General features: G+C 39.7%; 1 protein-coding gene across 11 annotated transcripts in view; it reads right to left on the minus strand.

Moving 5' to 3' along the window:
* Positions 1 to 490: 490 nt before the first annotated feature.
* ANK3 (ankyrin 3) overlaps positions 491 to 25948 on the minus strand; it is a 383729-nt gene continuing 358271 nt past the window's right edge. For 5 of the 11 annotated variants that reach the window (XM_069571712.1, XM_069571711.1, XM_069571714.1 and 2 more), the window contains 4 exons: positions 21757 to 21840; positions 21577 to 21636; positions 20055 to 20142; positions 491 to 1915 (listed from right to left, as the gene is read on the minus strand). In XM_069571712.1, coding sequence (XP_069427813.1) covers positions 20077 to 20142; positions 21577 to 21636; positions 21757 to 21840 — 210 coding nt within the window. In that variant the 3' untranslated portion in view covers positions 491 to 1915; positions 20055 to 20076. The remainder of the gene's footprint in view (positions 1916 to 20054; positions 20143 to 21576; positions 21637 to 21756; positions 21841 to 25948) is intronic. The other 6 variants (XM_069571716.1, XM_069571715.1, XM_069571717.1 and 3 more) reach the window with 3 other exon arrangements.

Raw genomic sequence — 25948 nt, forward strand, 5'->3', positions numbered from 1 at the left:
GCCAGGCTGGAGAGGGCAAGGGCAGCAGCTTGCTGCCTTCTGGCAATGAGGCCTGTGGTTGCAAATCATGCTTTTCCAGAGAAGTTAGAAAGTTGGGTGAAATATCCCAGCTTACAAGCACTGACAGTGAATGTCAACTTTAAAACAATTGCTTTATGGGCTACAATGGTTCCTGGAGGTGCTCTTTTACAACTTATGGACGTGTCAGCTGTTAACAGCTGTTAATTCTCCGCGTTCGGGGGGCAGCTCAAACCAGATGTGAGCAAAGATCACTTGTCAGTTGTCTAATTTTTGGCTTTTCCATGAAATGCACAGAATTTGTGTTAAGTTGGGAGTTGTCAGGGCACAACTGAACACTGGGGACTGTCTCTTTAGTGATCAGAGGCAGAAGCACAACGAATCCTGGTGAAGAGGACAACTGTGGCCACATGACAAGGAGTTAAGATAGTTACCTTTTGTCAGAGAACACAAGGACACTTTAGAGCACAGATAGGTGAAGAGTTTAACACAATTTATTTTTGCTTAAATAATCGACTAGGTCATCCAGTGTATGGTTTTTCATACATATGTCATTAGAGCTATGTGTCAATGAATGCTGATTTTATATGAATATAATCAACAAATTAAAGAATTTCACCAAAACCCAAATAAAAATGCCCTTTAAAACACAGCAGCCTTATTAACCTAATATGACATGGCGAGCATGGTTACAAATGATTGGCTTACTGAAAGGTGTCTACATCTTATAGCCAGTACACGATACAGGAGTAATTTTACAGCGTGCTGCCATTCTACTAGCTAAGAATTCTGTTCAGTCCACTTAAAACACCCCTGACGGGGGCCTCTTTTGAGCACCATCCACCTCTAAAGCGGCAAGCATTACCCTTTTAAGCACTAACAGCACCCCCCTCCCCCTAAAGCAACTACTGTATAGGTTTTCTTTTTTTTCATTTTTAGATCATTTCATTGAAAAATTGGCAATAGCAACAAATATTAGATGAAGGGCTTTGTGTTTACAGATAAAATCTTCTGTGTTGCAATATACTGTAGTGTTTGCAAAATTGGAAAATATTTAATCAAAATAAGGTGATACACATGCATCAAAATATTAGTATTCTGAAGAAAAATTTTTTTCACAGAACTACAGAATTCCTCATTTGGGGAATTATTTAAATTTGCAGCAGATTTTAAAGATTTGTTTTTTTTTTTTTAAATCAAGCTAGCAGTTTTGCATATACAAACATTATAATTGCTAATATACAAGAATCAGTGAAGATCCCCCCACCCATTACCCTCCTCCCTCTTCTAGGGTGAAGTCACTTGAGACCCCTATTATGTTAAATGCATTTGCAATATTCTGTTTGTGTTCTAAGAGGCAGTGCCTTATCAACATTTATTCTGTTTTTCTGTTAGAATTTATACAGTGTTATTATTTACAGCAAAACTATAGATGTTTTAAAAAAGAAACAAATAGTGTTTATACCCTGACAGTTTGGGTCCAAGAAAAATAAGGCGAGCTGTTGTGGATTTAGTAATTTTAGTGTTTCTCCATGATTTGATCATTCCATCTCCTTCTCCTTCTGTCCCTTCTGGCGGCAGAAATTTCTTCCTTTTATAAATGACACCAAATTACTTGAGATAAACTGTTAACAGCATGGCTTCTTGTATATACACTGCATTGCTAATTGCATACGTGCCAATCCTGGGAATGAAAGTGAATTTCCATGCTCTGTAAATTGGCTCATGCTAAATTAAAATGTGGGTGGTTTTTTTTTCTTTTTCTTTTTGCATTAAAAAAAAAATCATGCCATTAATGTGTGGAAGCGGCAAACACATACACCCTTCTCTGTAAATTTTTACTTCCTGCTGACAACTTCCATGAATTTCTCAATACTGGCAGTAAAAACACATGATCCTGTGGAAAGAGAAACAATAGGTGTTGAGTTTAGCTTTCTTTCCCTTGCCCCCCACCCCCGCCTTTTTAAAGAAGTTGCTGAAGTCTCCCTTGCCATTCAACAGAAAAGCCTCAGAGAATGGGGGCCCTCAACTTCCTAATGGGGTGGTTTAACATGCTGTGACTGAGGTGATTTGCTACATGTGTCGGAGGACAAAGCCCTGAGGTATGCTGGAAAGCGTTTAGAAGGCAGTGACCTTCTCTGGGTGACCCTGGACTCTCCACAGAACACTGCTTTCTGTCCTAGGGGTTTCGGGGATTGAGTTAGAAAGACCCTCTTCTGTCTCTGTTGCTCAGGTCACTCACTTGGGTACTGGGGAAAGCCATTTGCAGACCTCTGGACCTCTATCTGTGAAATAAAGAGGCTGACAGTATTGCTTTGAGATTTCCATCAAAATGTATGGGGTTTTTAAAGGCACACAGGACCAGGGACAGAGAGTCAGGATGGAGCTCCTGAATCATGCCTATTTGTCTTATGCAAAATGCTACCTTTCATAAAGGGAGAACAGTCTCATTACTTTGGTTACTATGAAATTGCTTTTCCATATGCAAATTCAAATTCATGACTATTTTATGCCATTGCAAAGAATTATTTTTTTTCTCCTGCCTCACATCAGTCATGACAGGATAGATTAATTTTATTTGAGAGTTTTTTATGGAGGCTCCACTGAGAACATCTTGTCCTATCTGATTATACCTGCATAAAGTATCAATGTTTTATAACCGGTCTTAATACATCAAAATAAATGAACCTCCTTTGCCAGAGGCTTTCATACTCCTATGTGGAATTGTTCTTGGTAGGAATGCCTCCTCCACAACACAAAGTTCTTCCTGCATACATCCATTCCTCCTGCTCAGTGTGAAAAGGTGACAGACCTGAGTGCCTGCCTGAGAGCAAGACATAGCCCCTAGAGAAAAGGCGAGTCAGGCAAGATTAATTTGGGGAATAACCCTATTCATTCACATACATGCCACAGGCTATTTCTGCTGGTTCAGGAGAACCTTTAGAATTCTGCTTCTTTGGGGGTTTAAGATTGTTCTCAGTGACCCTGAGGTTGTTTATGTACCCCAGACAAGTCTCTTTGCCTTTAGATGGAATATCCTGGGGTTCTGTGAACATCTTACTGTAGTACTTCCTCTGTCTGCCCCACTATGGTTCTGCCTTCCTTTTTTGTATTAAAAGCCTACTGACCTCCATGCCCCAGGTCACTAATGCTTGGAGCCAAGAACATCCAAGTGTCAGTTCCTTCTGGGGTGATTTGAACACCTGCCCCACACCCATGACTCTGCAGCAGTTCCAGAGAAGGAAAGTGAGTCATCTGAGCAGGCCGTGTTCCACAGAGTGTGCACATTAGAGTAAGATCAGGATTTTCTCGCCTCTGCTTTTACTGTCTATTCCTAATCTTCCAGGCACCAGGCTTCTTAGATGGTTCTATGATAATGTTACTCCAGTGATCTCACTTTGTTTTCTTAGGGAAACTTCACAGCAATTTTCTTCTAATTGAACACTGCCTCCCTCAACTTTTTACAGCTTAACTGATACAGAATTTATATACCATATAATTTATCTTTTGTAAATATAGGTTAATAATAAATGTATATAGCTATGTAATCATCACTACAACCCAGTTCAGCTCTGTTTGGCCTCATCTTCCAAAAACCAATCCAGCTTCCCACTTAATCTTGCAGTAAGAAGTAAGGTCTTTCTCTTATCACCTCGATGCAAGCAAACATTATCTTGCTAGAAATAGTGGATATGTTTCTATAATTTAAAAAAAAAACTATTACTTACACCTATTTATATTCAGGTATAATGTGAATGATCATTTAAAAAGTTGAGTGTTACTTCCCCTTTTATATCTATCTAGTTCTTGGTCACAGTCAGGGTGTATAGGCCCCAACCACATAGGGTGTAAGAATGTTATTCGTTGGGCAAAAGCGTATGCCAAGGACAGTGTTACACACAAAGCATGAGCATCTTGGCTTAGTGGCTCTGTGGTTGTTATACAATAGTGACAGTCTATAAACTGTGATGAGATCGCCATCTGATGGAAAGGTGCAAGAGCAGGCTCCCTCAAGATGACATTTCAGAAAGAGAATTTGAGTCATCTTCTGTGTCTGGGTTTAAATAATGGATCTGAGTTTGAGGCATTTGCATTTAGAAATCTGTCTTTGGGTTTTCATGCTTTTCAAACCCCAATGTAGTGGAAAACAACTCAGAAAACCAATCATGTATTTAGTTATTTCAGTATACATTTGTTTTAAGAAATTTAAAATATCAAAAAAGAACTATTGATTAGATTTTCAAGGCAGTTTATATTTCACAGATGAATGTTGTACTTTCTTCATCACATTTTCAAGTCAGGAATATATATTTAGGTTAAAACCGACCTTTCCTTTATAGGTTCATGTAATAGTGGTACTGAACCCCTGCTGCTGCTGCTAAGTCACTTCAGTCACGTACGACTCTGTGCGACCCCATAGACAGCAGCCCACCAGGCTCCCCTGTCCCTGGGATTCTCCAGGCAAGAACACTGGAGTGAGTTGCCATTTCCTTCTCCAATGCATGAAAGTGAAAAGTGAAAGTGAAGTCACTCAGTCGTGTCCGACTCTTCACAACCCCATGGACCGCTGCCTACCAGGCTCCTCTGTCCATGGGATTTTCCAGGCAAGAGTACTGGAGTGAGTTGCCATTGCCTTCTCCGACTTAACCCCTAGTGCCTAGCTAAAAACAAACAGCAACATCACACACACACAACCCTTACACCTTAGGTTAAAACCAACTTTTCCTTTATAGGTTCATATAATAGTGGTACTTAACCACTAGTGCCTAGCTAAAAACAAACTAACAGCAACATCACACATGCACACGCACACACACCCACACCCACTCACCCCTTACACCTTCAGCTCTCTGCAGAGTGGTACTTAACCGCTTGTACCTAACTAAAAACAAACTAACAGCAACATCACTCACACACACACACACACACACACACACACACACACCCCTTACACCTTTAGCTCTCTGCAGTTCATCCCAATAAACACACACACACACACACACACACACACACACACCTCTTACACCTTTAGCTCTCTGCAGTTCAGCCCAATAAACACACACACACACACACACCTCTTACACCTTTAGCTCTCTGCAGTTCAGCCCAATAAACACACACACACACACACACACCTCTTACACCTTTAGCTCTCTGCAGTTCAGCCCAATAAACACACACACACACACACACACACCTCTTACACCTTTAGCTCTCTGCAGTTCAGCCCAATAAACACACACACACACACACACCTCTTACACCTTTAGCTCTCTGCAGTTCAGCCCAATAAACCTTTTCATGCTTACTGCCCATACTTTCCACTGAAAATCACTGTTTAACAATCTCCACTGGTTCTCAAACTTGGACACACATCAGAGTTATCTAGGGAGATTTAAAAAAAAAAAAACAGTACCCAGGCCATATCCCATATCAGCTGGGTGGTGCACAGCATAAAAAATTAAACAAAACAAAACCCTGTAGATGATTCCAGTGTTCCACCCAGATTAAGAGCTAGTAATATGTTCTGAAGCAGTGCTTCCCAAGGCTTAAAGTGCATACTTATCACCCAGGGATCTTCAAAAGTGGATTCTGATCGAGTAGGTCAGGGTGAGCCAGGAGTTTCTGCATTTCTAATAAGACTCTGGTTGATGCTGATACTGCTAGTCCACAGATCACACTTGGAAGATCTAGAGAATTTAGACTACATGCCAGTCATCATCCCAATTGGTTTCCAATTTCCTTTTCTTTGCTAATGATTTTGTATCCACCTATAATCCCCTGTTGCCATCTTCATTTATCTCTAACTGCTCTTTACCCTGTAAGTGTGTTTCAAGTGCCATCTTCTTGAAACTCTGGGCTATCTTCTCCCTAGTGAGATTCACCTTTGCAGGCTAACTCTTACTCATTTAAAGACTGAGCTCTGTTAGGCCTTAAAGAAAGCCTTTTCTGATATGCCTTCCCTATAGCCCACTGAGAACAGAGAATTTGTTATTCTATTTCTTCTCTTCCTAACTCACTTCTCTCTTCCATTCCCTTCTCTTTTTCTCTTTTGTTAAGGAAGTCATGAGGCTAAGAACATTTTTTCCTAAGCATTAATTCTAATTACTTTATGTAATGCTAATTGTGTAATTTAAAAATAATTCCCAGTTTATGTAATTTGTTCTTCAACTAATACCAATAAGTGGGACTTAATTTTTGTTTGTTTTCTTCTAGTGACTTCTGATTAAAAAACATCTGAGGTAACAGTGCCAGTGTTTTAAAAAAGAAATTATTGGGAAAGTATTGATGTACATGTTGGCAGTGGAAGAAAAATACAACGCTCAAGTTTTATAGTTAAAACTTAGTAAGGCAACTAAATATTGTCATCATTATTAAATGTTTATGATGTGCCAGGCAGTGTTCTAAGGTGGATTAGCTTATTTAATCCTAATAACCATGAGGTACTACTTCTTCCATTTTACACATAAGGAAACAGAGCCACAGGGTTCTTACTGGCAGTGCATTTAGTGTGTGGGAGAGCCAGAACTGGAAGTCAAGCTACCTGGCTCTTGGGCCCTGCCTTTAGATAACTAGGGATTTTTTTAAAGGGTAAGAGAGATGAAAAGAAATGCTACATAAAAGCATTATCTACTCCAGATGAATTCTGGAAAATATTCTGGAGGACAGGGTCCTGAATTTGGGGTGAAGCAGTTCATACCAGAGTTCTGATTGCCTGGAAGCAGAATCAGGAAGTTGGAGTTAAAATCCGTTTCTGTCATTAACTACAACCTCATCGATTCTGCTGTCTGTATTAAAGAGGAATGAGAATACCTATGCTGCTGGTTTCACGGGGATACTACGAAAAACAAGTGATAGGAAATAACAAAGTGTTCTGAAGCATACACCAATGTGACACACAGGATTTCAGGGGTGCCGTTGTTCCGACCTCCCCCACCGCTGTCTTCTAGCACACCTGGCTGCTGCTGCTCAGCCCACCGGCCTCCTAAACCCAGGATCTTCCAGGTGCTGTTCCTGGCTCTCTTCTCACCTCTTTTCTTTTTTAAACATTTACATCATTTTCAAAGAATTGAAGTATAGTTGATTTACAGTTGTGTTATTTTCAAGTGTAGAGCAAAGTGTTTTACATATATATGTATGCTGCTGCTAAGCAGCTTCAGTCGTGTCCAACTCTGTGCGACCCCACAGACAGCAGCCCACCAGGCTCCACCGTCCCTGGGATTCTCCAGGCAAGAACACTGGAGTGGGTTGCCATTTCCTTCTCCAATGCATGGAAGTGAAAAGTGAAAGTGAAGTCACTCAGTTGTGTCCGACTCTTTGCGACCCCATGGACTGCAGCCTACCAGGCTCCTCCACCCATGGGATTTTCCAGGCAAGAGTACTGGAGTGGGGTGCCATTGCCTTCTCTGATATATATGTATATATATACACAAACACACACATACCTTTATATATGTATATACACACAGACACACACACATACAGGTTGTTGTTAGTTGCGTACAAATTTTTGTGACCCCATGGACTACAGCACGCCAGGCTTCCCTGTCCTTCACTGTCTCCCAGAGTTTGCTCAGACTCATATCAGTTGAGTCAATGATGCCATCCAACCAATTCATCCTGTTGCTACCCTCTCCTCCTGCCCTCAGTCTTTCCTAGCATCAGAGTCTTTTCCAACGAGTCAGTTCTTTGCATCAAGTGGCCAAAATATTGGGGCTTCAGCATTAGTGCTTCCAACAAATATTCAGAGCTGATTTCCTTTAGGATTGACTGGTTGGATCTCCTTGCAGTCCAAGGGACTGTCAAGAGTCTTCTCCAGCACAATAGTTCGAAAGCATTGATCTTCAGAACTCAGCCTTTTTTATGGCCCAACTCTCCCATCTGTACATGACTACTGGAAAAACCATAGCTTTGACTATCTGGACCTTTGTTATCAAAGTGATGTCTCTGCTTTTAAATATGCTATCTAGATTGGTCATAGCTTTTCTCCAAAGGAGCAAGTGTCTTTTAATTTCATGGTTACAATCACTGTCCGCAATTATTTTTGAGCCTAAGAAAATAAAGTCTGTCACTGTTTCCATTGTTTCCCCATCTGTTTCCCATGAAGTGATGGGAATGAATGCCGTGATCTTAGTTTTTTGAATGTTGACTTGTAAGCCAAATTTTTCGCTCTCCTCTTTCACTTTCATCAAGAGGCTCTTTAGTTCTTCACTTTCTGCCATAAGGGTGGTATCATCTGCATATCTGAGGTTATTGATATTTCTCCCAACAGTCTTGATTCCAGGTTGTGCTTCATCCAGCCTGGCACTTTGCACGATGTACTCTGCATAGAAGGTAAATAAGCAGGGTGACAATATACAGCCTTGATGTACGCCTTTTCTAATCTGAAACCTGACTGTTGTGGCATTTTCTAACTGTTGCCTCTTGACCTGCATACGGGTTTCTTTGGAGGCAGCTAAGGTGGTCTTGCATGCCCAAGAATTTTCCACAGTTTGTTGAGATTCACACAGGCAAAGACTTTCACATAGTCAATGAAGAAGAAGTAGATGTTTTTGTGGAACTCCCTTGCTTTCTCTATGATCCAGTGAATGCTGGCAATTTAATCTTTGGTTCCTCTGCCCACTTTAAATTCAGCTTGTACATCTGGAAGTTCTTGGTTCACATACTGCTGCAGCCTAGCTTGTAGGATCGTGAGCATTACTTTGCTAGCATGTGAAATGAGTGCAATTGTGTGGTAGTTTGAACATTCTTTGGCATTGCCCTTCCTTGGGATTGGAAAGAAAACTGACCTTTTCCAGTCCTGTGGCTGCCCACTGCTGAGTTTTCCAAATTTGTTGACATATTGAGTGCAGCACTTTTACTGCATCAGCGTTTAGGATTTGAAATAACTCAGCTGGAATTCCATCACCTCCATTAGCTTTTGTTCGTAGTAATGCTTCCTAAGGCTCACTTGACTTCACACTCCAGGATGTTTGGCTCTAGGTGAATGAGCACACTATTGTGGTTATCTGGGTCATTAAAACCTTTTTTGTACAGTTCTTCTGTGCATTCTTGCCACCTCTTCTTAATATCTTCTGCTTATTTTAGGTCCATACTATCTCTGTCCTTTATTGTGCCCATCTTTGCATGAAATGTTTCCTTGGTATCTCTAATTTTCTTGAAGAGATCTCTAGTCTTTTCCATTTTATTGTTTTCCTCTATTTTTTTTTGCATTATTCACTGAAGAAGGCTTTCTTATCTCTCCTTACAGTTTGGAACTCTGCATTCAGATGGGTATATCTTTCCTTTTCACCTTTGCCTTTTGTTTCTCTTCTTTTCTTGGCTATTTGTAAGGCCTCCTCAGACAACCATTTTTCCTTGTTGCATTTCTTTTTCTTAGGGATGGTTTTGGTCACCGCTTCCTGCACAATATTATGCACCTCATCGTACTTCAGGTACTCTATTGGATCCAATCTCTTGAATCTATTTGTCACTTCCACTGTATAATCCTAAGGGATTTGATTTAGGTCATACCAGAATGTCCTGGTAGTTTCCCCTACTTTCTTCAATTTAAATCTGAATTTTGCAATAAGGAGTTGGTGATCTGAGCCTCAGTCAACTCCTGTTCTTGTTTTTGCTGACTGTATAGAACTTCTCCATCTTCGAGTGCAAAGAACATAATCAATCTGATTTTGGTACTGATGTCCATATGTAAAGTCGTTTCTTGTGTTGTTGCAAGAGGGTGTTTGTTATGACCAGTGTGTTCTCTTGGCAAAACTCTGTTAGCCTTTGCCCTGCTTCATTTGATACTTCAAATTTGCCTGTTACTCCAGGTATCTCTTGACTTCCTATTTCTGCATTCCACTCCTCTATGATGAAAAGGACATCTTTTTTGTTTTGGTGTTAGTTATAGAAGATCTTGTAGGTCTTCATAGAACCATTTAACTTCATCTTCTTCAGTATTAGTGACTGGAGCATAGATTTAGATTACTGTAATATTGAATGGTTTTCCTTGGAAACGAATCAAGATTGTTCTGTCATTTTTGAGACTGCACCCAGGTAGTGTATTTTGGACTCTACTGTTACTGTGAGGGCTATTCCATTTCTTCTAAGGGATTCTTGCCCACAGTAGTAGATATAATGGTCATCTAAATGAAATTCACCCATTTCCATCCATTTTATTTCACTGATTCCTAAAATGTTGATGTCTACTCTTGCCATCTCCTGTTTGACCACTTCCAGTTAACATTGATTCATGAATCTAACATTCCAGGTGCCTATGCAGTCTTGTTCTTTACAGCATCAGATTCTATTTTCACCACCGGAAACATCCACAACTGGGCATTGTTTCTGCTTTGGCACAGCCTCTTCATTCCTTCTGGAGCTGTTTCTCTGCTCTTCTCCGGTAGCATATTGGACACCTACCGACCTGGGCTGTTCATCTTTCAGTGTCGTATCTTTCTGCCTTTTCATGCATGTTCATGGGCTTCTCAAGGCAAGCATGCTGGAGTGGTTTGCCATTCCCTTCTCCAGTATAGTAATGACAGGATATTGAGTAGAGTTCCCTGTGCTACAGAGTAGGTCCTTGTCGTTTACCTGTTTTATATATATTGTTGCTGTTTAGTTGCTCAGTTGTGTCCATCTCCTTATGACCACATGAACTGTAGCCCACCGCATTCCTCTGTCCATGGGGATTTTCAGGCAGGAATACTGGAGTGGGTGGCCAGCGTTTTATATACAGTAGTGTATGTGTTAATCCCAAACTCCTAATGTATATCCCTGACCCCACTTCTCTTTAACACTACTATTAATAATAATAGCTGAGTGCTTACTATGGGCTTGCCAGTCACTATTTTAAGTGATTTACATAGAGTTATTGCTAGAATTAAATGAGTTACTCTATGAGATATGTTACTCTTATCCTAATAGAGGCCAAGAAATTAAGGCAGAGAAGTTAACTAGGTTAGTCAAGCTTACGCAGCCAGTAAGCCTGTGGTTTATCCTCACTCAGGCCACTTCTATGCCACAGTAACATCATTAGCCTACATTTCTCTTCCTCATTACTGACAAACACTGAAGCACTATGGATTGACCTATTTCAATCTCTAATTTTATTTTTCTCCTCTTACAGTCTATAGTTTCGTTAGTGATTACACACAAGTTCACAATCTCACTCCCTTTATAGAGTTAATCTGGTTGTTACACTTCTAAAATGTTCCTCACATCTGCCCTCAACTTTCTGTTCTTTCTGCCAGGGTTCAGGCCCTCGTTATGTCTCATAGCTGAGTTCCTCGTGTTCAAACTCTCCTCCCACCAACTCCCTTTCCTACCACTAGGGTTACCTAACTCCCATCTGACTGTATTATTCTCCCACCCCAACACTTCCAGTGGTACCCCATGTCTCTAGGATAAAGGCCACAGTCGCGAGCATAGCACATATCATCACACTGCCCAGTCTTAAATCCTACTCTGTCTTCAGAAGCCACCTTAAATATGCACTTCCAGGAAGCTTTGCAAGCTCTCCTCCATTGGAGTTTATTACATCTTCCAGTGAATTCTCCTAGCAATTTGTTTATATCTTTTATTAGAGCTTTGTATTTTGACTTGTGTTGTTTACAGTCATGTTTGCCTCTTGGTCTAGACTGTAGTTATATGTCCTCAAATAAGTAGCAATGCTTGGGATAATGTCTTTTTTCAATGTATATATATGTATTTCTTTTTTTTTTTTAACTGAAGGAAAGTTGATTTACAATGTTGTGTTAATTTCAGGTGTACAGCAAAGTGATTTTATATATATATGTATATGCATACACACATATCTGTTCTTCAGATTCGCTTATATGTTACTGCAAAATATTGAGTATAGTTCCCTGTATTATACAGTAGGCCCTGGCTGATTATTTTATATATAGTAGTGTATCAATTCCAATCTAATTTCTCCTTCCCTCACCCCTGTTTCCCATTTATAACCATATGCATGTTTTCCATATCTGTGAGTCTCTTTCTGTCTTGGAAATAAGATCATTGTATTTTTTTTTTTAAAGATTTCACATATAAGTAACACGTCTTTCCCTGTTCACCTTAGTGTGACGATCTCCACGTCCATCCATGTTGCAGCAAATGACGTTATTTCATTCTTTCTTATGGCTGAGTTGTATTAGGATAATGTCTTAAAGGTGGGACGCTCTTGATCCCAAACACAGAGTGTGTCGCATGCTAAGAGTAAAGGGGCTCCAAACGTGGGTGATCACTTATTTATAAAAGCCTGTCAGCCAATCTGCATTATAGGAAAGTTTGTTTTATCCACTGATACTAAACCGCAAGGATTAAAATATTTTATGGTAAAACCAAATAAATAAGCTAGAGGGCCAAGGCTGAATATGTAGGCAGTTTTAGATTAGAACAGATAGAACAGCTTGGAGATCTCTAGGAAGGAAGAGGTCAGAGGCAACCTTCTAAAGCTCTGTTCTCTTCAAAATGTTGTTCTCTGGGGCTCAATCCTGAGCCCCTTCTTTGTTCACGTTCACTTTCTCCCTAGGTAATCACATCTATTCTCTGGTGTTCCCTTTCTCTGATGTTCAGGACTTACCTCTTGAGTGAAACACTTCTTTTTATATGTCAAGTCGCAATCTTTCCTCAGAGCTCCAGACTTATGTACTGACAAATGGCCTGAGTTCTTGATAGTTTTAAAACCCATCCTGTTCCTTTTTCTACCACCCACTTGCTTATCCTTGGAACCTGGTGTCATTCTTGACTCAACTCTTCTCTATCCTACCTCCAGGCCATCAGATACCGTCAACTTTCCTAAAACTACAGCCCAGGTCCTAGCCCTGTTATCATGTGGCTTAGCTGGACGATAGCAATAACATCCTAGCTCATCCCCTTCAGTTTATTCTTGTTTTCCCTCCAATTCTTCTCTACATAGCTGATGTGTTAAAAAAAAAAAAAAAATTAGGTCAGGCTCTTGCTTAAAATCTTTCAAAGGCTTCAACGTCTTAGAATGAAATCCAAATCCTATGGATTTGGATTTGGCCTATGGTGAAGCATTTCTCACTTCATCATGGGCCTGCCTCAGTCACCACCAGCTCAGCAGGCTCTGGGGCACCGATCTTCTTTCGTGTCCCCAGATGTGTTAGGCCTTTTCCTACCTCAAGGCCCTTGCAGTTGTACGCTTTGCTTGGAGTCCTCTTTCCCTTCCCGTTTTCATTGCTGGTGGTACCTATGAGGCCTTAGCATAAGTGGCGTGACTTTCCCTAGCCCCCAAGGCTAACTGTGTTCTTGTGTTAGTCTTCCTTGGATCTTGGACTTCGTATTTTTAGCCTTTAGACATCATGTGTCCCATCTCTTTCCCTTTTGCAGGCTGAGAGATGCAGGAGGGCAGAGGCCATGGAGGTTTTATTCACCTCTGTGTATCTAGGTTTTTCACTCTCAGCCAGGTAGAAGGTCAAATACTTTTTGAAGACATCAATGAAATGAGTCAACGTTTTGACCATGGGTAATAAAGTATTTCCCCAGCAGGCCTGGGTGCTGTTGCTGCTCCTGGCTTCCATGTGGCTGTGCAATCTTGAGCATTTCCCTGAAAGAGGTTTAAAATGCAGCTGTTCCACAGTCTTTTATGGCATGTATCTGGGGGCCTTCTCATGCCACAGCCTCACTAATCTCTAATGGCATTTTTAAAGTAGACATTTGGAGATTATGGCTGTGCAGGTTTATTTTAAAAAACAAAACCAAAACACTGAGTATTTTCACTGTGGACTGTATGAAGAAATTTACTACAGGTTGCCTTTACACATGTCTTTGATTCAAAATGCTTTTAGGTTTCTGATAATAATCAAATACTGTTTAACTATTAGTATGAGTAACAGTTAAGAGCTAGGCTCTGGATAAGTTCAAGTTTTATTCTTTTGCTCCTTAGCTACAGTCATTTAATTTTCCAAACTTCAGTTTCCTCATTTATTAAAAAAAAGGGATAATAGTATTTACCTTATAGCATTGTTTTGGGGACTACATGAGGTAATTTATGTAATGATCTTACCTGGCATATAGTAATCTCAGATAGGATATGACTATTACTATTATTCATAAGTAACTTCAGAAAGACAGCTTAGTGGAATTGGACACTAAGTGAAGTATCAATCTTAAGTTCTAGTTCTTCCAATCACAGCTGTGTAACAGAAGAAAGGTCATATGACCTCTCTGAGCCTTAGCATCCTCATCTGTAAAAGGTAGCAATCAAAATTGGTCTGACCTTCCTGGAAGCTTGTTTGAAGAGTAAGACAAAAACGTAAAACCACTTTATAAGGTATAAATCATTATGTATTATGTATAAATCTTTATATTTATTTTCAGCAATCAGCTTTTCCCTTACATTAAAAATAGGATGCCTGTGACTCAGTATTAAAGAAAGGTAGGTGTAGGGTTCAGATAGCTCAAAATTCAACTGGTTATAAAACCAGAATAAAAATTTTAATGTTACCATCTGATATTCAGTGAAATTTGGCCACATTCCATGTACTTATTAGTTGTTCTACTGTTAAAAAAGACAGCCAGCAGTCTCATATATTTGCAAATTGATTTTTCCAGAGCACACATTCAGTGTCCTGAAATTATAGGCAGTATTCTTGGAGTCATTTCCTAAGTTCACTTATGAAAGGTAAATACCACCCTGGAGAGTAAAATGAGGCTTGCAGTCAAATCACTGTTCTTTCCATTGGACACATTTAGTTTGCTTTACGTTGAAGCTATTTTCACATTCATATGAATGCTCCTATTGAGTTTCTCTTTCCTTTGAGTGGTGTAGCAAATGAGCCAAAGCCAAGCCCACTGCTTTATGGAGTGGATTATTTATCATTCTGATGTCTCTTGTGTATTTTTGACAAGTCATTTCTGTATTAATTTGTTCTAAATGACCCTGGAAGCCTAACATTTTCACATTTTTTTTTGGTGTCATTTATTCATAGATATTAGGTATATGTTACTCTAGAAAAATGACTTCACTTGTGTAGATAACCTTTTTGGTTCTTTCCTACTCAGAGTCTGACTCTATGATTGAAAAAGTTACTAAACTTTTAGGGGCATAATAAAGCTGACAGCTAACTGAACTCTTCTAGTTTTATTTATCACTTACAATTGCTTAAACAGAGTGAATGGCAAATTCATGCTTAGTTTTATTAATCTGCCATATAGCCGAAGCAATCTTTTTTTTAACTGATTAACAAAGTTGTGATAGTTACAGGTGGACAGCAAAGGGACTCAACCATACATATACATGTATCCATTCTCCCCCAAACTCCCCTCCTATCCAGGCTACACATAACACTGAGCAGAGTTCCCTAGCTGGTTATCCATTTTAAATATAGCAGTCTGTACATGTCCATCCCAAACTCCCTAACTCTGTCGCCCCCTCAAATCCTTCCCTCTGGCAACCATAAGTTATTTCTCTAAGTCTGTGAGTCTGTTTTGTAAATAAGTTCCTTTGTATAATTTCTTTATAGATTTTACATGTCATACAATATTAGTCCTCTGATTTGCTTCACTCAATATAACAATATATAAGGAAAACTCAGCAGTGGCCGCAGGACTGGAAAAGGGCAGTTTTCATTCCAATCCCAAAGAAAGGCAATGCCAAAGAATGCTCAAACTACTGCACAATTGCACTCATCTCACATGCTAGTAAAGTAATGCTCAAAATTCTCCAAGCCAGGCTTTAGCAATACGTGAACCGTGAACTTCCAGATGTTCAAGCTGGTTTTAGAAAGGGCAGAGGAACCAGAGATCAAACTGCCAACATCCGCTGGATCATGGAAAAAGCAAGAGAGTTCCAGAAAAACATCTATTTCTGCTTTATTGACTATGCCAAAGCCTTTGACTGTGTGGATCACAATAAACTGTGGAAAATTCTTTAAGAGATGGGAATACCAGACCACCTGACCTGCCTCTTGAGAAATCTGTATGCAAGTCAGGAAGCAACAGTTAGAACTGGACATGGAACAACAGAATGGTTCCAAATAGGAAAAGGAGTATGTCAAGGCTGTGTACTGTCACCCTGCTTATTTAACTTATACACAGAGTACATCATGAGAAATGCTGGGCTGGAAGAAGCACAAGCTGGAATCAAGATTGCGGGGAGAAATATCAATAACCTCAGATATGCAGATGACACCACCCTTATGGCAGAAAGTGAAGAGGAACTAAAAAGCCTCTGATCAAAGTGAAAGAGGAGAGTGAAAAAGTTGGCTTAAAGCGCAACATTTAGAAAACGAAGATCATGGCATCCAGTCCCATCACTTCAAGGGAAATAGATGGGGAAACAGTGGAAACAGTGTCAGACTTTATTTTTCTGGGCTCTCAAATCACTGCAGATGGTGATTGCAGCCATGAAATTAAAAGATGCTTACTCCTCAGAAGGAAAGTTATGACCAACCTAGATAGCATATTGCCAACAAAGGTCCATCTAGTCAAGGCTATGGTTTTTCCTGTGGTCACGTATGGATGTGAGAGTTGGATCGTGAAGAAAGTTGAGTGCTGAAGAATTGATGCTTTTGAACTGTGGTGTTGGAGAAGACTCTTGAGAGTCCCTTGGCCTGCAAGGAGATCCAACCAGCCCATCCTAAATGAGACCAGTCCTGGGTGTTCATTGGAAGGACTGATGTTGAAGCTGAAACTCCAATACTTTGGTCACCTGATGTGAAGAGTTGACTCATTGGAAAAGACTTTGATGCTGGGAGGGATTGGGGGCAGGAGGAGAAGGGGACGACAGAGGATGAGATGGTTAGATGACATCACTGACTCGATGGACATGAGTTTAGGTAAACTCCAGGAGTTGGTGATGGACAGGGAGGCCTGGCATGCTGTGATTCATGGGATTGCAAAGAGTTGGACATGACTGAGCAACTGAACTGAACTGAACTGATGTTGCTACAAATGGCATTATTGCATTCTTTTTAATTAGCCAAAGAAATCTTGAGAAAGAAGAACAGGGCTAGAGGTACGATGCTCCTTGACTTCAGACTATATTACAAAGCTATAGTAATTAAAACAGTATGCTACTAGCACAAAAACAGACACACAGATCAATGGAACCGACTAGACAGCCCCAAAATAAACCCACACGTTTATGGTCAATGAGTCTATGGCGAAGTAGGCAAGAATATACAGTGGAGAAAAGACAGTCTCTTCAATAGGTGATGCTGGGAAAATTGGACAGCCACATGTAAAAGAATAAGAATAGAACATTTGTCACAACATACAAAAAGAAAACTATAAAACTATGAATAGATTAAAGGCCTAAAAGTAATACTGGAAACCATAGAAGTCCTGGAAGAAAACACAGAATACTTTTTGACATAAACTGTAGCCATATTTTTTTTTTTTGGATATGTCTCCTAAGGCAACAGAAACAATAGCAAAATAAGTGAGTCAAAATAGTGAATAAGGAAGATGTGGTGTATATATATATATGGAATGGAATGTTTAAAAAGTAAAATTTTGCCATTTACAACAACATAGATGGACCTGGAGAATATTATGGTTTATTTATTTTTTAGTCCACATATAAGTAATTACAGAATATAGCAAAATATAGACTCACAGCTATAGAGAACAAACCACTAGTGACCAGTGGGGAGAGGGAAGGCAGAAGGGACAAGGCAAGGGTAGGAGATTAAGAGGTACAGACTAATGTGTGTAAAATAAATTAGCTACAAAGACATATTGTGCAGCACAGTGAAATATAGCCAGTATGTTACAAAAGCTTTAAATGGAGTATAAGCTATAAAAATTTGGAATGGAGTACAATCTATAAAAATTTTGGATCACTGTGTTATGCATCTGAAACTAATATTGTAAATCAGCTACACCTCAATTAAAAAAAATATATGTCTTTTACTAGGTTCAGCTGTAAGACATGAATAATGGGTGGGTTCATTCTAGATATTGCCTCACTGATGTTATCCTTAATTTTCTCACCCCTCACCCTTATCATCTGACAAAAAGCAATTCATGTCACTATCTCTTGATTTAGCCTTACTGTCCCTACCTCTTACAATCCTTACTGCCCAAGCCAGCATCTTCAGTAGTTTAACAGGTTATCTGCTCATCTATTACTGCCACCTCCCTTCATTCTGTGTCTTGCAGCTAGAGTAAGTGATGCAAAACCTAGACTTTTAGTGGAAAGAGGCTTATGAGACCTGAATCTTTCCTACCTCTCCAGACACAATGCCAAAACCTTCTAACAGCTGCACTGACCTGTTCTCCCTTCTTGTTCCTTTCTCCTTCTGGCCTTTGCAAAATGCAGTAGCCTGTGCCTGGAAGGCTACCCCAAACACCATCCAGTTTCTTCCTCTTTACCCAACTGAATCCTATTCACCCTTTAAAACAGCGCAAGCATCATTTTCTCAAAGAAAACATTCCCTGTCACCTCAGACCAGGTCAGACATCTGGTTAACAGGGTTAAGAGTGTGGGCTCCGGAGCTGCCCGTTAGGGTTTGTATCCTATTTCTGCCAGTTTTTATTTAGGTGACCTTGGGCAATTCTGAGCCTGTTCAATGGGGATGATAAAGCTGCCAATCCAAGAGGAGTGACTGTGAGAATCAAGTGAAGGGTACACCTGGAACACTGGACGAGTGTGTATAGCAAACATTGTTCTTTCCAGAGCTCTCTGCAGTTCCTAGGAGTTTTCTCAAAGCCTTAAATACTGAAACGACTGAATACCATGAAATTTCCAAACGTAAGGTCAGTGAGGGCCAGTACCTCCCTGGTGATGTTTACCAGTGATTCCCCAGTGCCTTAGGCAGAAAGCCTCATGGAGAGAAAGTGAAATCAATCCTTAAGTGAATAAACAGGCAAATAATAAGAGTTTTTTTTGGAGATGGAGGGATTAAGAATTTCTTTGGGTCTTAGTTACAGTCACCTCACATACAAAATTTGGAGCAACGAGACTCTGATTTCTCAGTTCCTTATGGCAACACTCCAAATACCAGGATTCTGGTAACTGGGGAACAGCAGATGAATGGAAGTGGAAACTGGGATCTCTTTGCTCTTTGTTTCTGGGGGCTAAGAAAACTCTTGGTGAACAGCCCTAAGAACTCATCCAGCTTTGTCTCACAGACTTACAAAGAGCTTTTCAAAGCTCTATCTGTTTTTTCACCCCATATGGGCTTTCTAATTGTGGTTCCGTAGGAAGAATTAGCACAAAGTAAAGTTCAGAAAACAATGTTAAAGGAAAACACCCTTCTTTCTGAAGAAAAATTCAGACAACTTTAAACAAAGCTCATTTTAACTTACAAAACACAGTCGTCCCATTAGCCTCCTATTTAATTTGCTTTGTTTATACAAAATATATTAAGTAGTATATAGAGATTTCAGTCACTCCATTTAAACTTGGCAACCAATATATTCCAACCAAAATTATATTCTCAGATGCTGTTCTGCAAAAATGGTGGGAAACTGAATCAATACAACTTTCCAAGTACATTTATTGGAGCTATTTGTTGCCGAATAACCTTCCTGTTAGGATGAATAAAGCTACTGCGTCTTAAACACAGCCTTCACTCTGAGGAGACTCACTGATCAATATTTATATTTGCTTCTGAAAACATCATTCACATTTAAATTCCTGACTAATTTGTGAAGAGAAAGTTTATGGACTGTGAGCTGGAGGCCATAGCTTTAGTGTGTGTGTGTGTCTGGGCTCCCCCGGTGGCTCAGTGGTAAAGCATTTGCCTGCCAATGCAGGAGACAAAGCCTGGGTTCGATCCCTGGGTCAGGAAGATCCCTGGGAGAAGGAAATGGCAACCCACTCCAGTATTCTTGCCTGGGGAAATCCCATGAACAGAGGAGCCTGGCAGGCTAGTTCACGGGGTCACAAGAGTCAGACACAGCTTAGCAACTAAACAACAACAACAGTGTTTGTATACACAAACATAAAAATGACTGCAACTGCATACTGGATATTCAAAGCTGTAATTCCGTGAAAAAGAGAGGAAGGGTGGAGGAGGTATGGGTCCCTTATTTCGTGAAATTAGATGTGATGCTGTTGTTGATTTGAGCACACTTACCACCTTGGTTGGCCGTTTACTGTTATGAGTGGCTCTTCTTTTCCACTTGACGGACTTCTTTCTTCATCTTCACCTTATAACCTTCTCCCTGTTTTGAAAGGAATGTACACATTAAGATTTCGTGGTGAAAGAGTTTTCATTAAAAAGCAGGTTCCGTTCTGGTTCCTTGAGGCTAGATTAGGGTAAGTGAGACACAGTTTAAAGCACTTTGTCACTTCATGTCCAAAAATACCATCTATTTACCTTAACCACACAGCTCAGCAGCATCAAGGCAAGCTGGAGAGCGCCATCAGAATGAATACCATGTTACTATACTTCACAATCATTCATTCTATTAGTGATCATTCAAACAGCCTGTCCATTTCCTGTGAAGCTAAAAGAAATCACTAAAGCTCTCAAGGCACTCAAACCCCAGTTGTAAAAAATATTAGTAAGTTATAATTTATGCCTTTTAAAGTCAGCAGAATGTTAAGTAATCTGTTGTAATGAGATGGAAATTTCTCAGTGAAGCACTCATCATGAACTAAACACCATGGAAGTGCTGTCGGGCTGAGAGACACTTTTTCCTTTTTAATTCGTGAAATTATCACGCCCTTCCTCTTACTCCTGAGAAAGTAGGCATCCTTTTTCCATAAAACAAGACCTCTCTTCACTGAGCATCAAGGACACACTTCTCTGTGAGCAAAGTGGTTGCACAAATGCTCAGCTTTTAACCTACTTAAAACAGAAAACACAGTAGTCCTTCCAATTTTCTGAATTACTCCTTCTCAGAAATTTTCAGTTTAGCTTTTTCTTATGTAAACACAGGTATTAAAGTTTCTTTTATTTAATGAAAATGGTAAGGTCTGAGAAAGGAAAGAAATGAAAAATAACCAGAGATGTTTTCTCTGGGAGTTAGAGATTCATTTGCTGAGTTACGCTGCTCGGTGATGACTTTGGTTCTTTAACTGGTACACGGGAGATGGGCTGTTGTTAACCCAGAGAGGAAAATCCTCTTCAGGTTAAGATGGGGGAGAAGGGGATTTGTATTCCCCTGTAGAATATACTGGAAAGAGAAAATGTTTAGATTCAATGTAAGGATCTTATGACAAGCTTTTATCATTCTGACTTTTAGTTAAACCTTATGCATCTGCTGGAAACAAGTGCTTTCTCTCCGGGTCCTAGGCAGGCACTGGGCTGCAGGTAAAGTACTGGGCTGGGAGGGCTAGGGTTGGGGATGGCCAAGGGGTTTGGTTGTGGTGGAGGGTTTTTAAATTTTCTCTCCCATGCTTGAACTGGCACATTCCATCCTCCATCAATGAAATAATCTCTGTGAAAACTCCAAAGATAGTAAAAGTATATGGTGTTAAAGAATGTTAGGAAGGAAAGTCTTTTTCTTTGACCCTGATCAAATACACAAGATGTCAAAAGCAGCAAATGCTTCAAGCTGCCACACTGCAGATGCCAGGCTGTTAGCAGCATATTCTAAAGCATTCACAAAGTTTTATCCTCTATTTTCTTTTTGACAGTCCCTCTCCATTACCACGTCATCATGTTTTCTCTCTTGTGGGATAACAATTCGTCTTAGTACTTTCCGAGTGATCTGTATAGGAAGCAATAGTGAAAAGGAGAGCTTTTTCTCTTTTGTTTCTAGAGCTGACACTATAGCAAACAAATAGAAAATCTAAACCCAAGAGAAGCATGAAATCCCGTTGGTGATTACTTTTCTGGTGATGAGGTTGCCTTCTTCATCAGTAAACTGTTCTTCTGTGACAGATTCACCAGGAATGGTTTTTGCTTCCTCTCCCTAAAGGATGTGGCATAAAGATTAGCAATAAACTAGATGCATAGATCTCCACACCACTCCATACACCACACACATGCTCTGTGGAATTTTAGAAAAAGAAGGTATAAAACTCTACTTGCTATTCTAGGGCAAGGGGAGACTGACTCCATGGAATTATTTAGCAGTCAACACATTCAAAGCATTAAACCTCAAATACGTATAAGAATGATGGTTAGCAACAAACTCCAAGAAGGAAGAATTTGAAAATATGTAATCATAGAATGCAGTTATACATCGATAGACAAACAAAAAGGTTTTATTTGTTGAAAAAAATTGAGCTAATGATTAGAGCTCTAATTAGATTATTTCACTTTGAATAAATGTTTCTTCACTTGTTCTACCAAATCTCTCATTTTGGTGGATTGCCTTGTATCTAATTTGAATTGAGGTAGCACCTTAGTTGGGGTATTATATTAATCACTCTTTGTTTAATTTTAAAATTCCTTTACTGAGGATAATATGTACATTTTTTTCAAGTACTGTGAGAAAAGTTGAGAGTACAGATAAAAGCTTATTTTCTTCTAGACTTAGCCTTTCATAAGTTGTATATGCTGATAACTATGTCTGATGAAGTACATAGTTTCAGAATATCATCTTTAAGTGAACGAATCCTCCGTGATGACTGATTAATTACTTAAGGAATGTATGATGGCATCTTTCAGGTAGTGACGGCTATCTGCTTTAGAAGAAATTGTCAAGGTTCTTTCTCTGCTGAGTTGAAAAAAAGGGAATAAATTAACTTGCCAAAGTAGCCTCATATTTTCCTGCTAATAGCTCAGTAGATTTAGATGGTTCCTTAATACCTATTCAGCTTCCCTGGTGGCTCAGAGGTTAAAGTGTCTGCCTGCAATGCGGGAGATCTGGGTTCGATCCCTGGGTCGGGAAGATCCCCTGGAGAAGGAAATGGCAACCCACTCCAGGACTCTTGTCTGGAGAATCCCATGGAGGGAGGAGCCTGGTAGGCTACAGTCCATGGGGTCGCAAAGAGTCGGACACGACTGAGCAACAAACTACTACTACTAACTACTTAATACCTATTAGCTTGATGATTATATGATAAGAAAAACCACTCAGAGAGCAAAAATGGGATTGTATTTTTAACACATTACCTTCTTCACTGGTGTCAATGTTAGGTCGGTCTCACTTAAGAGTTTTGGGGAACAAGAACAAACACCTTAAGTGCAGACCCACTTTAGAGACCTGCTGAGTTGTAGCAAAACTTCTTGTTGAAGAGGTGACTTGGGCAATGCAATAGTACTATGTGCTATAGTTATTGTACCTTGTACTTTTTTTTCTTTTTTTTTTAAAGGAAAAATGGCAAATCTTGATGAAGACGGCTGAGTTTCTGAGAGAATCAGGATTCTCATTCTTTTAACGTTACTGTCATGGGAAAGGTGGTAGTTCTGAGAATTTTTCCAGTGTCTGCCGATGGTGAGAAATTCTATGATTGTTTTTATTACAGCCCGTAGAAGGGAAGTTCTGGTTTAAAATAACAAAGACTAACTGAAATCTACCTTATTTTGCTAACAAAATTCTTTTTTTTTTTTTTTTTTTTTTTTACAAAATGACTTTGTTTTTTTTTTTATAGATTGTGGGCTCATAGCTCATGCATGGGACATTTGACTCATTTTACCTCACTGGAGTACAGAGATGGGATGAAAATAAAACAAGATGTTTCTTGTTGTTCATGCTTGTTTAATTCATCTTGAACCTTGTTTATGACTAATTTCATTCAGCACAGTTAAGAGAGGGAAGGAAATAGAAAAATATGTAGAGGTGTCCTGCCTGAAGCACTAAAAATCTGTAACAAGTTCTTAAGGAGTATTATTTATGTTTTGCATGGTTGGTCAAGAGATACTTGGAATAACAGGCACGTCTGGCCTTGGGGTACAAAATGACGCAGGGCAAAGGCCAGAACACACTGGTCAAAGCAAATATCTTTTCCAGTGACCCAAGAGATGAGTCTACCTATGAATATTACCAGATGGTCAACACCAAAATCAGATTAATTATATTCCTCGTAGCCAAAGACAGAGAAGCACTATACAGTCAGTAAAAACAAGACCTGGAGCTGACTGTGGCTCAGATCATGAGCTACTTATTGCAAAATTCAGGCTTAATTTGAAGAAAGTAGGGAAAACCACTAGGCCATTCAGGTAAGACCTAAATCTAACCCCTTATGATTATACAGTAGCGGTGATAACTAGATATATGAAGATTTGGTAGAGTGAAGAACTATGGACAGAGGTTTGTAATGTTATATAGGAGGCAGTGACCAAAACCATCCCAAAGAAAAAGAAATGCAAGAAAGCAAAGTGGTTGTCTGAGGAAACTTTACAGATAGTTGAGGAAAGAAGAAAAACAAAAGGCAAGGGAGAAAAGGAAAGATATACCCAACTGAATGCAGTGTTCCAGAGAAATAGCAAGGATAGATAAGAAAGAGTTCTTAAATAAACAATGCAAAAAACAGAGACAAACAATAGGATGGGAAAGACTAGAAATCTCTTAAAGAAAATTGGAGAGATCAAGGGGACATTTTATGCAAAGATGGGCATGATAAAGGACAGAAATGGCAAGGACCTAACAGGAGCAGAAGAGATTAAGAAGAGGTGGCAAGAATACACAGAAGAACTGTACATAAAAAAGTCTTAATCACCTGGATAACCATGATGCTGTGGTCACTCACCTAGAGCCAGACATCCCAGAGTGTGAAGTCAAGTGGGCCTTAGGAAGCATTACTAGGAACAAAGCTAGTGGAGGTGATGGAATTCCAACTGAGCTATCTCAAATCCTAAAAGATGATGCTATAAAAATGCTGCACTCAATATATCACAAATTTGGAAACCTCAGCAGTGGCCACAGGACTGGAAAAGGTCAGTTTTCATTCTAATTCCAAAGAAGGGCAATGCCAAAGAATGTTCAAAGACTGTACAGTTGAGCTCATTTCACATGCTAGCAAGGTTATGCTCAAAATCCTTCAGCATATGTGAACTAAGAACTTCCAGCTGTCCAAGCTGGGTTTCAAAGAGGCAGGGAAACCAGAGATCAAATTGTCAACATTCACTGGATCATGGAGAAAGCAAGGGAGTTCCAGGAAAACATCTACTTTTGCTTCACTGACTACGCAACAGCCTTTGACTGTGTGGATCACAACAAACTGTAGAAAATTCTTAAGAGATGGGAATACCACACCACCTTACCTGTCTCCTGAGAAACCTGTATGCAGGTCAAGAAGCAACAGTTAAGAAGCAGACATAGAACAACAGACTGGTACAAAATTTGGAAAGGAGTATAACAAGGCTCCATACTGTCACCCTGCTTATTTAACTTTTATGCAAAGTATATCATGTGAAACGCTGGGCTGAATGAAACACAGGCTGGCTGTTTTCTCCCAGAATCAACATTGCTGGGAGAAATATCAACAACCTCAGGTATGTAGATGATACCACTCTAATGGCAGAAAACGAAAAGAAACTAAAGAGACTCTTGATGAGGGTGAAAGAGGAGAGTGAAAAAGCTGGCTTTAAACTCAATATTGAAAAAACTAAGATCATGGCATCTGATCATACCATTACTTCATGTCAAATAGAAGGGGGAAAAGTGGAAGCAGTGACAAATTTTACTTTCTTGGGCTCCCAAATCACTGCAGATGGTGACTGCAGTCATGAAATTAAAAGACACTTGCTCCTTGCAAGGAAATCTATGACAAATCTAGTGTTAGTTGCTCGGTCGTGTCTGACTTTTGTGACCCCTGGACTGTACCCCACCAGGCTCTTCTGTCCATGAAATTCTCCAGGCAAGAAAACTGGAATAGTTAGGTATTCCCTTTTCTAGGGTATCTTCCCAACCCAGAGATCAAACCCATCAAACTACACTGCATATTAAAAAGCAGAGACAATCACTTTGCTGACAAAGGTCAAAGCTACGTTTTTCCAGTAGTCATGTAGGGATGTGATTGCTGGACCATAAAGAAGGTCCAACTTTATGAGTGCCAAAGAACTGATGCTTTTGAATTGTGGTGTTGGAGAAAGACTCTTGAGAGTCCCTTGGACTGCAAGGAGATCAAACC

Source organism: Ovis canadensis, chromosome 25 (genome assembly GCF_042477335.2).
Source record: "Ovis canadensis isolate MfBH-ARS-UI-01 breed Bighorn chromosome 25, ARS-UI_OviCan_v2, whole genome shotgun sequence".
Classification (NCBI taxonomy): Eukaryota; Metazoa; Chordata; class Mammalia; order Artiodactyla; family Bovidae; genus Ovis; species Ovis canadensis.